This window comes from Malurus melanocephalus, unplaced genomic scaffold, assembly GCF_030028575.1.
Source record: "Malurus melanocephalus ecotype Western Australia unplaced genomic scaffold, MMel_1.1 scaffold_638, whole genome shotgun sequence".
Classification (NCBI taxonomy): Eukaryota; Metazoa; Chordata; class Aves; order Passeriformes; family Maluridae; genus Malurus; species Malurus melanocephalus.
In genome coordinates this window covers 134,642-149,538 of record NW_026623870.1, presented here as the reverse complement: position 1 = coordinate 149,538, position 14,897 = coordinate 134,642, and the positions used below count along the sequence as shown (strand labels likewise).

At 51.6% G+C, this 14,897-nt stretch overlaps 1 protein-coding gene across 1 annotated transcript in view; it reads right to left on the bottom strand.

Annotated features, from left to right (window-relative positions):
• Window positions 1–5,388: 5,388 nt before the first annotated feature.
• Window positions 5,389–14,897, bottom strand: part of KIAA0319L (KIAA0319 like) — a 29,813-nt gene continuing 20,304 nt past the window's right edge. The window contains exons 13-21 of the mRNA XM_057383541.1: window positions 14,497–14,645; window positions 14,029–14,180; window positions 13,716–13,854; window positions 13,232–13,391; window positions 11,198–11,340; window positions 10,095–10,217; window positions 9,509–9,599; window positions 9,045–9,136; window positions 5,389–7,111 (exon numbers count right to left, since the gene is read on the bottom strand). Of these exons, the coding sequence (XP_057239524.1) occupies window positions 6,924–7,111; window positions 9,045–9,136; window positions 9,509–9,599; window positions 10,095–10,217; window positions 11,198–11,340; window positions 13,232–13,391; window positions 13,716–13,854; window positions 14,029–14,180; window positions 14,497–14,645 (1,237 nt within the window). The 3' untranslated portion in view covers window positions 5,389–6,923. The remainder of the gene's footprint in view (window positions 7,112–9,044; window positions 9,137–9,508; window positions 9,600–10,094; window positions 10,218–11,197; window positions 11,341–13,231; window positions 13,392–13,715; window positions 13,855–14,028; window positions 14,181–14,496; window positions 14,646–14,897) is intronic.

Sequence of the window (14,897 nt, the reverse complement as noted above, 5' to 3'; positions counted from 1 at the left end):
TGGAGAGCCCCCCGGCATCTCCACCGGCCCCGAGAGCAGCTCTGTGCCCGAGCAGGGTGGTTTGTGGGCACCGGGGGCAGACGGCTTTGCAGGGGGAGGCGGAGGAGCCAAGGGGCTGCGGGGCCGGCCGTAGTGGCACCCAGGCGCCCGCAGGCACCCAACAACCCCAGCCTGGCTATAAAAGGAAGAGTCTTTTTTTTTTTCTCCCGGCTCCGCCAGCGCCGCGTCCCCGGCCGAGCTCTGCAGCCGCTGCCCCGCAGGGCCTTTCCAAGTTTCCCATCCAGCGCTGCCCCCCCAGCCGGCTCCCCCCGGCTCATCCATCCCCGGCAAACCCACTGCAGCAGCTGCTGAGTGGCTTATAAAACACCAAGAGACCCAGCAAGGAGGAGGGCGGTGGGTGCAAGGGGAGCGCTGGCGTGGGGAGCACCCCGATTCCCGTCCTGGCGCCCCTTCACCCGCGGCATTGCCCGTGTCACGGCTGTGGATGCACGGCCCTGGTGCACACGGCAGTGGTGGCCAGCACTTCCCTCTGTGCGAGTCCAAAATGCGATGCCGAGGTGCCCAGGTGTTGTGTTTCCCTTCCCACCCCATCCCACCCGAGTGGGGTGTCCCCAGTTTGCRTGGCCGAGGGCACCCCCGGTCCCTGGGGAGGGGGTGACCGGCCCCGGAGCGGGGTACACCCGCAGGCAGAAGGGCCGGGTGSTGCCCGCAGAGCCGAGCACTCCCCACCCGGGACCTCCTTGCAGCCGGGACCTGCCGGGGGGGCCCCGCTGCACCCGCAGCTACAGAGAGTTACTGCTGCCCCCCACTCCTCCGCCTCCAACCGGGCTGGCCCCAAGCGGGGGGGACGCTGCGGTGACCCCCAGCCCAGGGTGTCCCCTCCCTGCCCACACCGAGCCGCTGCCGGAGCCCAGCAGCAGCAGCAGCAGCATCCCCGGCCCCGGCGGGCTCAGCACCGGCCGGGCTCGCTGAAGGTTAAACGCGGGCGGCGAGGAAAGCCCCGCTGGCCCCCGCAGACCCCGCACCTCCCGCCCGCAAGGCCACTCACGGTCCTGGAGGTGACACCGGCCGCAGCASGCTGGGCTGGCGGCAGCGAGCCGCGGTGACACCCGSCACGAGCACGCCGCTTCCCCGCTCGCCTTGACTTTGCCACAGGACTCCTCCGGCTCGTCCGCAGGAGCTTGCAGCATCCTCCAGTTCAGCGGGAGAAGTTCCTCGCCAGGGAGGGAGGGAGGAGGGAGGGATTTAAGGCAGACCCTGCCTGGGATGCAACATCTCCGGGTGCAGTCGGAGACCCCTCGCTCGCTGGGCACCCCGAAGCTCTCTCCTCGCTCGCCCCAACCCCTGCTCGGTGTCCCGGCACATGTGCCCATTTCTGGGGATGCTGCGTGGGTGATCTCTGCTCAGAAAACCTCTCCCTCCCGGACCGTGACAGCCAGGGCAGCCACCAGCACGCAGACAGCCGGCTACCTCCGCCACTTGCCCCCCGTCCCCCAGGTGCCCTGGGGGTCCCAAAGCCATTTCGGGGGAGCCGGCACACTCCGCTGGGCCCAGCAGCAGCCCGGGGCAGCTCGAGGGCAAAGCGGAGCTYGTGGAGTGCACAGGAGGGTCAAACCTGTCACCACTTCAGCTACAGGACATCCTGATGGTCAGGGGGACCCCTTGGGGATGGGGATCCCCGGGCTGCCCCAGATCACCAGCTTGGGGTGTCACCAACACCCACGGGGCGAATGTTCCAGCATCCAGAGCCGCCAAGTCCAGGGGTACAGAGCTGCTCTGCCCACCCAGAGCCCCGCCGGTCCTACCTCTACCTGCGGAGAGCTGGCGGGGCGAGGGGGACCCCCTRCCCGGGGCAGGATGCTGGGAGACACCTTAGCGTGGCTCCCAAAGGGAAAAGCCAGGACCAGCAGCGTGGCATCCCCTCCCGCGGCGGTCCCGGCGGTTCCCTGCCTGCCACGACACCCTCCCCACCCGGGGTGCGCTCTGTTTGCCTGCTATTTTTGGCAGCCTCCTAAGAGCTCCTCTCAGGCTATTAATAATGAGAGTGAGAAATTCGTTTGGCCTCTCCTATATAAGGAAAGGTAGAGGCTTAGAGGCAGCTAAATATACTGGCGCGTGCGGGAGCGAGCGGGGAGCCTTTGGCACCGCGTGTGGAAAAGGGATTGTTTGAACAATGGAAAGACAGACTCACTCGGCGCACGGGGCCCCGCGTGGACGGACGGGCGGACGGAGGGATGGACGGAGGGATGGACGGAGGCTGTCGGTGCCCGCGGGACTCCACCGCAGCACCGTCGGGGTTCTGCCTCAGCAGGAGGAGCGGCGGGAGAGGGGAGGAAGGAGCAGGGGCGCTCCGCAAAGCTCCTGTCCCGAGCTAGCCACGCTCGCCCCAAAATGCCTGTAAAACCCCCCCACGGCCAGCAGCGAGCCGGGGAGTGACGCTGGGTCTGTGCCCGGTCAGGAGGGACATGCGGGATGCTGGCGGCGGGGAGCAGATGGGATGGGGCGATCAATTCTCTCTGGGATGTGGCCAGCGGAGGGTCGGTCCTGCAGCTCAGCCCCCTGCAAATGCCACCCTCGCTCAGGGCAGTGAAAACGCTCCTGGCCGGCTCTGGAACAGCCCCGGGGGCGCTGCAGGGTGCCGGCGGTGTCACAGCGTGTCCTCAGCACCCCTGCAGTGTGTGCCCACACCCTCGGCACAGGGGCGATTTAAGGACCACATCGGTACTGTCACTGTGTCCCCGCGTGGCGAACGGGGACCCGGGCGAGGTGTGGGAGCTCCTGTCAGTGCCGAGAACAGGGAGAGCCCGGCTGGAAGAAGGARAGCAGCAGCAATCCGGGGAATCCTAACGACAGGAAGGCGCTGGGGAGCAGCGCCAAATCCACACGGTCGGAGCAAGGACAGCACATGCAGCAGGATGAGTACAAAGCGAGGAAAAACCGTGCTCCCCTGGCTCCAGAAAGAGCCTTTTCTTTTTTTTTTTAACTCCTCCTAGCCTCGGGTGCTGCTTCGGGAGGCACAAGGGGTGAAGCTGCGGCTCCAACCCCGAGCTCCCCGGCTCCGTCACGGTCCGACAGGTGCCAAATCCCCGCACCCGCTTCCCCCAAGGACCGCAGGGCATTCCCGGGATGCTGAACCACCCAACACTGGGACAGCCGAGGTGGGCAGAGTCCTCGAGCTGCTGCCTCGGCCACCGTCACAGTTGCCTCAGTTTCTCGAGCTGTGAAATTCCGGCARTAAAACCCATTTCACAGACTTCGAGCCTGGGGCTGCTCTGAGGCTCCAGCCTGAGCCCTATCCCCACCCTGGGGATGTGACACAGACCAAAAGCTGCTGGAGGCAGGAGMAGCTCTTTGCCCTCAGGGCAGTGAGAAACCTCATCTCTTCTCCCCGTTCTGCCCCGGGGCTGGTGCAAGTTCTCCCCTCCCGCAGCCGGAGAGCTCAGCAGATTTGGCTTCCTCTGTCCTTAGGTGACATTGAGGAAAGTGAACTCTGAGGGTTCCAGCCCACCCCATGGACCMCGTGCGCTGTTCGTGGACAGAAGGGCAGCTCTGAAGGTGAATCTCCTCCCTTCTCCGAAAAACCAGTGTCCTAGTGTCCCTCTTGGCCACCGTGGTGCTAAAGTGTGTTCCCTACACAGCCAGCCCCAGTGAGAGCTGGGCAGTCACAGTCATCTGCTTTAAGGACTCCACTGATTAATAAACGTTCCTCTGCTGCATGAGGAGRTGCTGCTATCCAAGTGTGGGGCAACTCGAGCCTCGACAATGCTGTTATTCTGTTTCCCTGTGAAATCAAGCCTTTAGTGAGAGCTGTCCCACAGCTGAAACTGAAAAAAAAAAAAAAAAAAAGCGATTGGGCAGCAGCAAAACAACTTCGTGTTTATTTGCAACAAACATTTTTTTCAAAAAAAGTGACACTGGAATCACCAAACATCATTAACCAAAGTGCAGACAGGTTGGGCAGCCCCAGCTATGCAGGTTGAGGAAAAGATTTAAGAGCAAACTGTTTCAAAACTAGAATTGACTTTAAACATCTTCACTTGAACATGTTAAAGAAAACAAAACTGAGTGAAGGTGCTGGTTCATCTGACAGATGTCTCAGCCTTTAACTTCCACACGTGGGCAACTTGTAGCCAGTGTTTCTAATTGTGAAATCATAAAGCATAGCAATGCAGAAACCTTCCTGAGCAAGGTCACACTCACGGCGCTCGGGTAACAAACCAGCAGTGAAATTAGTGACACTGGGGAGGAGGAGAGCAGRGAAAGGGATTCCAAAAGCCCAGGAAGGCTCTGTGCACCCACCTAGGGCAGGCTGTGCTCCTGGGGCACTACAGATGACCGTTCACCCTGGCCAGAAGTTCCCACTTTCAGCCTGGGGGTTCTCACCTCTGTCAGCCACACACATCCTTGTGCCCCCCAAAGCTGGGGTGCAGAGCTGCCTGTCCCCATTCCTGAAGGTTTGGTGGCACTGAGGGCTAACATGTGGAGGGGGAAGAGGCTGCATAGCCAGGGAATACTAATATGGGAGCTAGGAATGTAATGGGAGCTTGTGCTGTGCTGCCACAAACCTGCACTCAGTGACAGCAAGTGACTACAAGCCACTGGGCACGGAGCCACAGCCCTCCCCAAAGCCCAGCCTTGGGTTAAGGTGTGCAGCCCCTCAGTACAGCACCCCAAAGGAGTGATCCTACAGTGAGACACAGGGATAAAGGAAACAACTGCAGCTGAACAAAGGTGTTGGAGGGAACAGTTGCACGGATTTTAATTTCCTCACCCGTAACAAGCAGCCAGGTTTGTTGTGTGTGCTGAGAGGGGCCCTGACCCCTGCAGGAGCCAATGCCTGATGGCTGCGCCCCCATCTCCTGCTGGGGGACCTCCCTGGGAACAAAGGGCTCAAAAAGCACAAGCMCCAAGGATCAGAACCAGGGAGAGCCCAAGAGCTCCCCTCTCCCAGCACAAAGTGCTCCCAGGTGCAGCCTCAGGACCGCTCCTGGTCAATCCCTGCAGCTCCAAATCCTCCTGTTCCCTTCCAGGGACAGTAAGAGTTTGTCCACTTACACCCAAATGAAGGGACACGCTGAGGATGGTGCCACCCAAGAGTTAAGTGTGAGTGAGGCCATGGGGCAGCCAGCGCTGGGCTGTGCCCTCTGAGGAGCATCCTCAGCCCTCCCCGTGTGTGGTCCCAGGCGGGTTTGGAGTGAAGGAGCCGTGGGGAGAGCGGCTGCAGGAGGCTCCAGGAAGGGGAAGGCTGAGCCAAACCCCAGCTGTGGCCAGACAGCCCAGGCAGAGGGTGGCCCGTGCTGTGACGCCAGCAAACGCTGCGGGCTCGGTGCTGGGAGAGCTGCAGGCACAGCTGATTGCCCAAAAAATAAACTCAGCACAAGCCACGACTACATTCAGTGAGGMAACGTTCCCTCACGTTCAATAGTGTTTAATCTTCATCTAGCTCAACACAAATCAGTAGTGCAGCAATATAAATACAACTGAGGAACTTAAAGCCTTTTGGCTTTCATAGCTCAAAAAGAAGAAGAAAAAAAAAAAAAGCCGATGAAACAAGTTTCCAGTTTTTAAATTAAACACAAAGAAAGGCAATGAACTGCCCACCCATCCCCAGAGGAGCAGTGGCATCCTTCATGCCAGCACGAGGCTGAGCTCTGCCCGAGGACAGGGTGCAACTCATGACAGCAGCACAGTGAGATGGGGGAGTGGGAATGGGAAAGGACCCCCGTGCCCACCCTGGGGCTCAGGCAGCAGGGACACAGTGACACGCTGTGCCACGTGCTGCTGGCACTGCCCACTGCCCTCGGGTACCCAGAGCTCCCTTTTCCACCACCAAAAACACCACGTGTGCTCTTCACACTGCGAYAGGAGCACACAGGGCTCTGCAGCCACAAGAGCACAAGGCCAGTGAGCTGCCAGCCCGAGGGAGCAGCCAGCTGGGGACTGCAGAGACCAATCCCCGTCACCTGGGATGTGCAAATTTTAAGGGAAAAAAAAAACCCCAAACCAAAAAAACCACAGTACATAGTGTTCCATAACTGAGATATGGTTAACGTCCAGCCTCATGGACGGCCTGGTGACCAACAGAAGGTGCTGGGGCCACTGAACATGTCACAGCTTTGGAATGAAGCCAGACATTGGACACGGGTACCAAAGGTGGTACCCAGCTCTGCAGAACTTTGCTGAAGGAGGAGGTCTCACAGCCTGGGCAGTAACCACAGGTCAGCTTTTCACATGTGAACAGGCACCAAGTCTTCAACATTCCCCATGAGAGTGGCCTGACAGCGATTCAGAGCAGCCACAAACCCCTCTCCTACCTGCAAACTGCCGGAGTGTGACCAGTGTGTTTACATTCCCCCTCCTCTACACTCCAACAGCAGCCAAGTGCAYGTGAAAGGACAAGTCTACATTAAAATAGTGCTTAAACCATTAGGGAAGGTGGGAGTAAAGGAGAAGAAAKTTGTTGGACAGCACAGGTAGCCTGTGGTAGGCTACTGGAACCTGAAGGGAGCTCAGAGCACAGCTCAAAGACTTGACTTTCCTTCTCCAAGGAGCTCCAAGGCAAGTGAGCTGCAAGTCCACAGGTGCTCCCTCCACTGTATCTGAGGTGGCTTAGGAGGGTCCTGCACATTCACAGTTGCTCCAAGTGGYTCTGTCCTGCCATTCTCCAGATGCCAGCTATGTCCTTTTCTGACTCTTCTCCTGGGGTTCACAGTTGCCTTCTCCTCCCTTTAATTTCCCTTGAAGTTCAAATTCAAGTACAACCAGTTTTAACCAAATGAAAAGAAACCCACAAAACCAAAGTAACTTTTTGTGAAACGAGTTAGCAGCGTTGTCCTAATCAAAGTGGCCTCCAAAGGCCCTGGTAGGACWGGGATGGGAGCAGCCTTCCCTGCTGAGCTCCAGCCAAGGCTGCCCAAGGGGAGCTATAGGATTTCCTCCCTCTGGCTCTTGGGTTTGAACGTCACTTGTCCGTTGCGCAAGGAGCCGTTCTGGCTGCGGAGGAGTTTCCCTTTTTCCCTGTCAGGCCAYGTGAAGATGGCTTCATCACTGTCCAGCTCGGACTCCGAGTGCATCAGGCTCGTGTTGAGAACCTGGGCTTTCTGTCTGCCACCTTGAACGAGAAACATTCCCAGGTTAGAAATGCTCTTAACACCAGTGAAGCACCTCACCTTACTCCATCCTCTGCCAGTCTCCTTTTCTGATCATGTCTAAGAGGCAGCAGGCCTGACTTTTCTGTTTGTCTCTTATTCCCCTCGATGCTGAAGCCAAAGTGATCCTGTCTCAGACACTCTGGCATGTCAGAGGTCACAACAACACTCCGAGAGAGCAGAAAGCACAACAAGCAGGCAGGAAGGCAATGATGTGACCAGAAGGGGCTGTGTGTAYACGTGGGAGCTGTGTCTCCCTGACCTTGCTCGGGGCATTGCCTAAAAAAATGCTCTGAGGGCTTACAACTTGAGTAAAGAGAATGTGCAGGTGTGTGAGGGGAGATCTCTGCCATCTCACTACCCTCTCTCTACTCTCCTCTYGCTGCTCCTGCCTGCAAGGGAAGAGAGATAAATTAGCAGGATGAATYTAGATTAATGCACAAGGACAGGAGAGAGACATTTACTGATATTGTCAGCAGAGGAAATATTTAAATTTAGCTTTTCCTTAATGGAGAAATGCAACATTTCCTCTGTTAGCAGAAAGCTCCCTGGACATACCTAGAAAGGAAAAAGACTTTAGTCAGCAGCCAGCCTCAGAAGCTGCAAGATGAGTTTAGTTACCAGAGAGCACATGGTGAGGCACATTTAGTGCATTTATTGCACAGTGGGCTCTGAGGTGACAGATGGTCAGATGAAAGCAGGGTTGGGTGCTGAGGGAAGGGAACACACCCGGGTTTCCTTCAAGGGTATCCGTGTTTGAGCASTTGGGACAGCCTGGTCCTCGGAGGAACAGCTGATCAATCTGTCACTGCAATGCCCTCTGTGCTGCTCSTGGGCACTGCTCACTCTGCTGGAGCACCATTAAATGGGATAATCCCAGGATGAACGGTGATTTTCTGCTAGCAAACGAGGATCAGGGACTCTTTTCCATGCAGAGTTAACACATCCTCTTCTCTAAACAAAACCAGGACATGCTCTGATCTGAAACACTCACTTCAGCAGCTGCAGAGCTCCCTGGCATTCTGCAGAGTTGTACTTGGCACATCCTTTCCCACATTTCTCTCTTTTCCTGGTCAGTCAGCAGGTGACCACAGCTTGGTTCAGGTATCAGATAAAACCACTCCAGCCTGAAATAACTCCCTGATCTTTGCAAAGCACTTGACAAGCACTCTCAGGACAGCAATGCAGGCAGGAAAATGCTGGCTAAGAACACTGAACACAAACCCTGCACCTCTGGAATGGGCCAACGGGCCTGCAGCCACATGGAGCACTGAGGAATTTATGGCTCTCCCTCCTAAAWGCATCTGCTTACTGGAAAACTAGAGGATGAGTTAAAACGTGRAATCCTCACAGCCTGATGCTCACAGGAGCAAGAATAAATAAGTTGATGAACCAGTTGTTTGTGGTGGGTGAGCAGCAGAGCAGAAATAAACCTCAGTCTCTCCAGTGCACGAGTGTTTTCAGGCTGCTTTCAGGTGTTGATTGGTTTCTGTCATGTTTAGTGCCACTGAATTCCTKCTTTGCTGTAGAGAGTGACCAAGGAATTTCATATTGGCAAGAAGGGAACTACCAGAACCCATGGGAAAACTTCAGAGCAGRAGAAGTTACAGCCAAGACCCAGTTTTGGGTTTCCTGGGTAAAGCTGTTCTGCACAGCTTAATGCATCCACTCCCTACTCCTGACACACCAAGTGGAGGCATCAGGACCAGGCCAGTTTCAGCCTCAGTTTCCAAACCTAAGAGTTAGATGAATTCACTAAATATCCCATATACAGATACTCTGAGACCCCTCTGTCAGTCCTACATCACRTTTGTTTCACTGTGATTTTAAGTCCACTGAGGAAGAGTTCTCAGTCAGCACTCTGGAAGTGCTGAGCTCTTCCCTCTCATGTTTTACCTGCTTTGGGATTTGGTTTTAACTCCACGCTTTCTTGATCCGTGGCATCCAAAATCTTGTATTTGCTTTTTCTTTTGGATTTTCCTTTCCGTCTAAAGGGGAGGAAAAAGAATTAAGAGACAGACCATCTCCACAAGAGCCAGAAGAAAAACAACTCTGATCTTCAAAGCTAAAGCACTTGCTATTYAGGATTATGTTCATATTACAAAGTGAAACATTAAAATGTTGCTAAATTGCACATTTGTAAGTTAATCCAAATTTTGCTTCTTAACATAACCCAGAGTTCTGGGGCTTCAACGTTTCACTTGAAACACTTAAGTGAGAAACACTTTAAGTGAGAAAACCCAACACCCCAGGGCTCAGCAGATGACCTGCTGAGACAATAGGTCAGAATTTTTAACTTCCTAGTGCAGCTCCTTGGCTCTGAAGCCTGGACACAGTGGGGGTTGTGGTCTCAGACCCACCTCTTGCAGCAGCAGATCACCATCCAGGACARGATCCCGAGGGCAACCACGATGACRAAAGAGGCAATGATCACATASAGCACGCTCCACTCTGCAAGCAAAACCCTAGAGATAAACAAATTCTGGCACCTCATACAGTGGGCATTTTAGGGGAATATTCTTGGGAAAGAAAAGGTAAAGCCTGGCCCTTTGCAGAATTGGAGGCTGGCATTTCCTACTGGCAGCACCACCAGCTCCCCTGGGGAAGCTCAAGATCCCACGTGTGGACTCACTGGGCAGTTTTTATTGTGTGCTGGTTTATAAAATCAGCTTTCYTGGGGCAGGGAAGCCTCTGTATAAACATGATAGAAGAGAACTGTGATTTCTATACTCAGAATGGATTCAACCCTTAGTGAGGGTTCACTGGGAGGTCTGAAGAGGAGTCACACCCTTATCAAACATCACCTGCCCAGAAGATGAGACAAGAGACTGGTGTGAGCATCTCATCAGAGGAACTGGAGACAGCAGGTGCCTGTCACTGTGCCCACCCTGGGTTTCARACACGAGTTTCTCTCTGAAGATGCCCACCCTGGGGGTGTTCACTTACCACAGTTGCTTTCACCATCGCCCATCTGCACCCTGAGGAAATTCTCCATCCAGAAGGGGTCACACACACAGCGCTTGGTGAAGGAGTCACAGCGCCCGTGCTCAGAGCAGTTCAGCTGACAGGCTGGGGGCCAAAACCAGCAAGGTGAATTAAATGACTCACAGGTGAGGCAAAAATGGGATAAAATAGTTCAATACAGCCAACCCCTGCAGGCTCTGACCTGAATGTGGCCCCTCTGTAGCTCATTCATAGCTCAGCCATAATCACAAGAAGTGAGAAATGCAAACTGTAAGCACCTGGGCCTCATGCCAAACTGAAACATCCCACTTCACCAACAACATACATTTTGCCTAATAAATCCTCATTTTGATATATGCAAGTTATGGAATTTGTATATTTGTCAAGTAAATGTTTTTAAACAAAGTTTTGATTTTCCAATTCAAACCCAGCCTGTGAGACAGACAAGCAAATGGATCATTTGGAGGGACCAAACAGAACTGAAAAATGGCTTTTGAAGGCCACAAAATGGTAAGATCAGGAAGTAATGAAAATAATTACTTTACACAATTCTAGTTTCAAATCTCTAACTGATCAGCATATGATCCTCACAGGATGAATCTCATAAAAGAAACACAATGCTAATGTAAAGTTGCAAACTAATGATAGAAAGGAAGCTTTTCCTGCAGACTGATGTTTGTGCTGCACAGGAAAKGAGTAGGTTCACAGCTACCAAGATATGCAGTTTATTGGTTTCAGGATAACACACATTTCAGTGGCTGTAGTTCATTAACGCTGTATTTTAGTTCTATAACTATGAATCTGCTTTTGGTTTTGTGAACTCTTATCTTTACAGCAACACTGCAAGTAATTACTTATAAGAAGTTGAATAGTGAATAGAGGGAATTAATTGGTAAATAACTGATTGGTGAATAGTCTAATAGACTTAATTTTCTGYTTCCCATTTATTAGCTTGAAAGCTCCTGCAGTGAATGTAAGAGTGAGAGCACGTGGGTGTTTTTAGCACCCACAAAGGTCCTTGCTCTGGCAGACAGCTAAAAGGCAGGGAAAAGATGTTAAGTGTGTCCCAAGAGACTCTCACTTACTGACTGTGTTAATCTCCAGGGCCCGGAAGATGAGGAAGTCCGACTGTTGTTTCCGCAGTTCGTTTTTCAGMGTCCAGGCCACCTCTCGTCCTTTGAATATCTGATGGGGAGGCTGGTTCTGCACAAAGAACACCATCTTCGTGCTGGAAGACAGACAAGAATGATGATCTGCTGCTTCTCCAAACATCAGGTAAAGAGCCAATTCTCCAGTCTATCATTAGAGGGACTTACTCAGAATCCCAAATTTATTTCAAGACCAGACTTCTGGCTCTGTTTGTAAGCAAAATTGGCAGACCTGGTCCTACAGTTGAAAACCCTTCAGGATATGTGATCCATTCATATTTTCCAATGTAGGGCTCCACTGTTCTTGAGTTTGCACATCAAGCATATCTTTCTATGTTCATTCTAAGMATGAAATCCCCAAATTTTAAGGTCCTGCTGTTTTCATATTCTCCTCCCTTCCTCTGTTGGGATCCTTAGACTTTACCAMACCTGGAACTTGGGGGTCCATTAACCTGCTGAGCACAGAGCTGCAGCATCAGACAGTGGAAGTTTACAGGCTTTTGCAGAGTTTAGTTTGAATACACCAAGTGCTATAGCCAGAAAACAGCCCAGGTGTGAAGGATTCTGTATTCTGCAGCTTTTACTGCATTAACTTCATGATACAAGAACTTGTTCCTCATGGCTTGCTCCCCTTGCAGAGCCCTGTGGATCCTTTAGAGTCACAAAAGGATGCATGAATGTTTGGGATTTATGATCACTAGTGAGCTTATGAGTCAATGGGATATCACTAAAACCATCAGAGTATGTGAAAACCCAGCAGAGGAGAAAGCYCTTTTTTAAAMAGCACWAGCTAGTTTGATAGTGGAGGCAAAAACAGGATCTTAAAGCCATCTGTCAGGAAACAATCTCTGCTCCTTTATAACRCTTCCCACTTTTTTGTCTGCYTGAACATAYAGATGAAGCATTAATGACAAGAAKCTCTTACTTGYCTAACTCAGGGGTGACTGGCTTGGYCAYGGCAGAGACAGAGAGMTAATATTACAACAGAAAGTGCTGGCTCCTCTGTTCACAGCTCTCTAGGTTTGCATGGACAATGAATTCTGATTTTCCTGCTGGCCACACGGACACAAAGAAATCGATACAWCACTGCACTCAGGGGAGTGTAAAGTATCAGCAGATTTATTGCTAACTTGCTGCAGGACTTTAAGCATGCCCCTTAAATCTTCTTCAGTGCTTCAGGTATCTTAAAACCACTCCCCTTTTAATAAAAACTAAATGCAATATTGCACTTATTTCAACAGAYTGCCACTCATGGCTTGTTGCCACTCTTCAGGCAGGCAACACARCCCTGACCTCCAGCCCTGCTCACAGCCAACTTCCATATGTTTAGGAGACATGCAGTTTTCTGTAAGCCAACTGGTAATCAAAATTAAGCTTTTCTATCTCTAGAAGCAGAAATTACATTGGCTTTCAACACTTTTTTTGTACATTAAGTTGGACAGTCGTGCAGGCAATAAAGCTAATGCAGAACTAGTGAAAGGTGTCCCTGCCTGTGGCTGTGTGGGTGGAACTGGATGATTCTTTAGGTCCCTTCCAACCCAAACTAGTCTGTGGCTCTGTGAACTACCAATGTGCCATGAAGGTGAGGAGGATTGTTACACACCACCTCTGGTGTGTCAGAAGTGTTTCACCAAATTCCTGCACAAAGTTCTGTTATTTCTCCAGTTACAAATCACAGCTGCAGAACATTCCTTCAGACAGTCTCCACAATTTTCAAAGAACAAATCAGATTTGTTCTTATTTTACAGGTTGGAGGTGAAAGACATTAGCAGCAGCAGTTTTCAAGGACAATGCACCATCTCCAGAGGAGAAAGACACTCAAGACCTGCTTGGCAACTCTGATCTGAGCAGGAATATCAATGTTTAATAACAACTCCACACATTCTGATGGTCCAATCTGCTTTCCAAGAGAAAACAGACCTCGATTTTCTGAACCCTCAAGCAATTCCCCACCTCMCAGATGAATCCCACCTTTGTTCAGTGTATGGCTGGATCTTCTGCACGGTGATGTCTGAGTCAAGGACCCCCAGCAGCACCCCAATCTGCCGGATGAACATCCCCTTCTGCCGCTCCGTCAGCTGGCTCACATTCACATCCAGAATGATCTCCACCAGGTTATTTTTCCTAGGATCTAGGGAGAAGGCAGAGTACAGCTCTTTAGAGTTTCTATTTAGCAGCCTGGGTACATGGCTGGTTTTTAGCATCTTTTCAGGATGTTTCTGATTTGAACACAGAACTATGGATAGGCACTGCAGGAGGGGACACAAGTATGACCTGCACATGTAACAGAAGCAGTGAGAGTCAGCCCTCAAGAACCACAGGAAAACACAACAACATCCCCCCAAACTTTTGACTTTTACAGTTCTAAACTGGACTGGATGACATATTTTAATCCCACTATTCTGTATSCAGAGGGCTGTAGGCAAATGTGGTAAGGCACAAAATCCAGACTCACCAGGTTTAACCTCCACRGTGGTCCTTTCCACATCACTCTCTCCTTTGGCATCTGTTACTCTGAGGTGAAATGTGTAGGTCCCTTCTACCAGATTGGACAGCAGGAGGACAGGATGATGGTCTGAATTATTTAAGACTTCCTGGAAGGCAGAACAAAGTAAGCATGAGGATACAAAGGATCAAAGTAGCATGATGTATCATTACATTTCAGGATATGACAAGGTAACAGCCCAACAAYGAGCTCTGGATTTCCTCAGCAGCTGTCAACACTACCTTGCACTGATTTTTGTGATGCTTTACAAAAGAAAGCTCACCCCAGCTGCAGGACTCGCCTCATCCCTGGTCCACAAGTAGCTGACAATCCCCTTATCATCAGAGGACTTTGATCCGTCCAGCTCYGCTGTGTTTGTGGGCAAGGTGATGACAACATTACCAGCAATCTTTGCAATGGGAGGCTTGTTTATCTCTAAATRAACAGAGAGAAAGCACTTAGAGAAAGACCTTCTAATGCCCAAAATATCCCAAAAATGCCCAAAATATAATCAAAAATTAGATTAGATCTCCAGTATACCCTGGAAATCCACATCTAACCCCAGGGAAGAAAAGAAAATACTGCAGGATTAAGCTGAAGATATTGYTCTTCCAGAAAAGGGCAAACCCCTGACTTAGGGAAGGCCATTTCAGGGCTCTTCACATTACCTCCCTCCATTCCTYATTTTATTGTGTCTCTGAACACAGAGTCAATGTGTGACTTGAGCAGYTCTGCTCGTGGCTGGATGTACCTTCTTTGACAATGACGTTGACAGAGCTTTGGCTCTGCAGGTTCCTCTCATCCTTCACTGTCAGAGTGAACTCRTATGTCCCAACCTGGAGGCCTGTGACAGTGGCAATGCTGCTGTTGGCATTCTCCAGCTTCACACCATCTGGACCCCTAACCAAGACACAAGGGGTTTGTTCAGTTTTTTTACTTTTTTTCAGGGGTTTTTGTTCAATTGAAACTTTGCACAGAGCACTGGAGGCAGCCTTGCTCCAAACAGAAGCCTRGAAAGTAGAGTCCATGACAAAAAGCAAAATTATGTTCTCCAGTTAYAAGATAATCTAAAGAGTAAGTGCAGCATCCAGAACAAAAAGCACAATTTCTGGTGGTTTAATGCTTTGTTAATTTTAAGCCAGGGGAGCACTG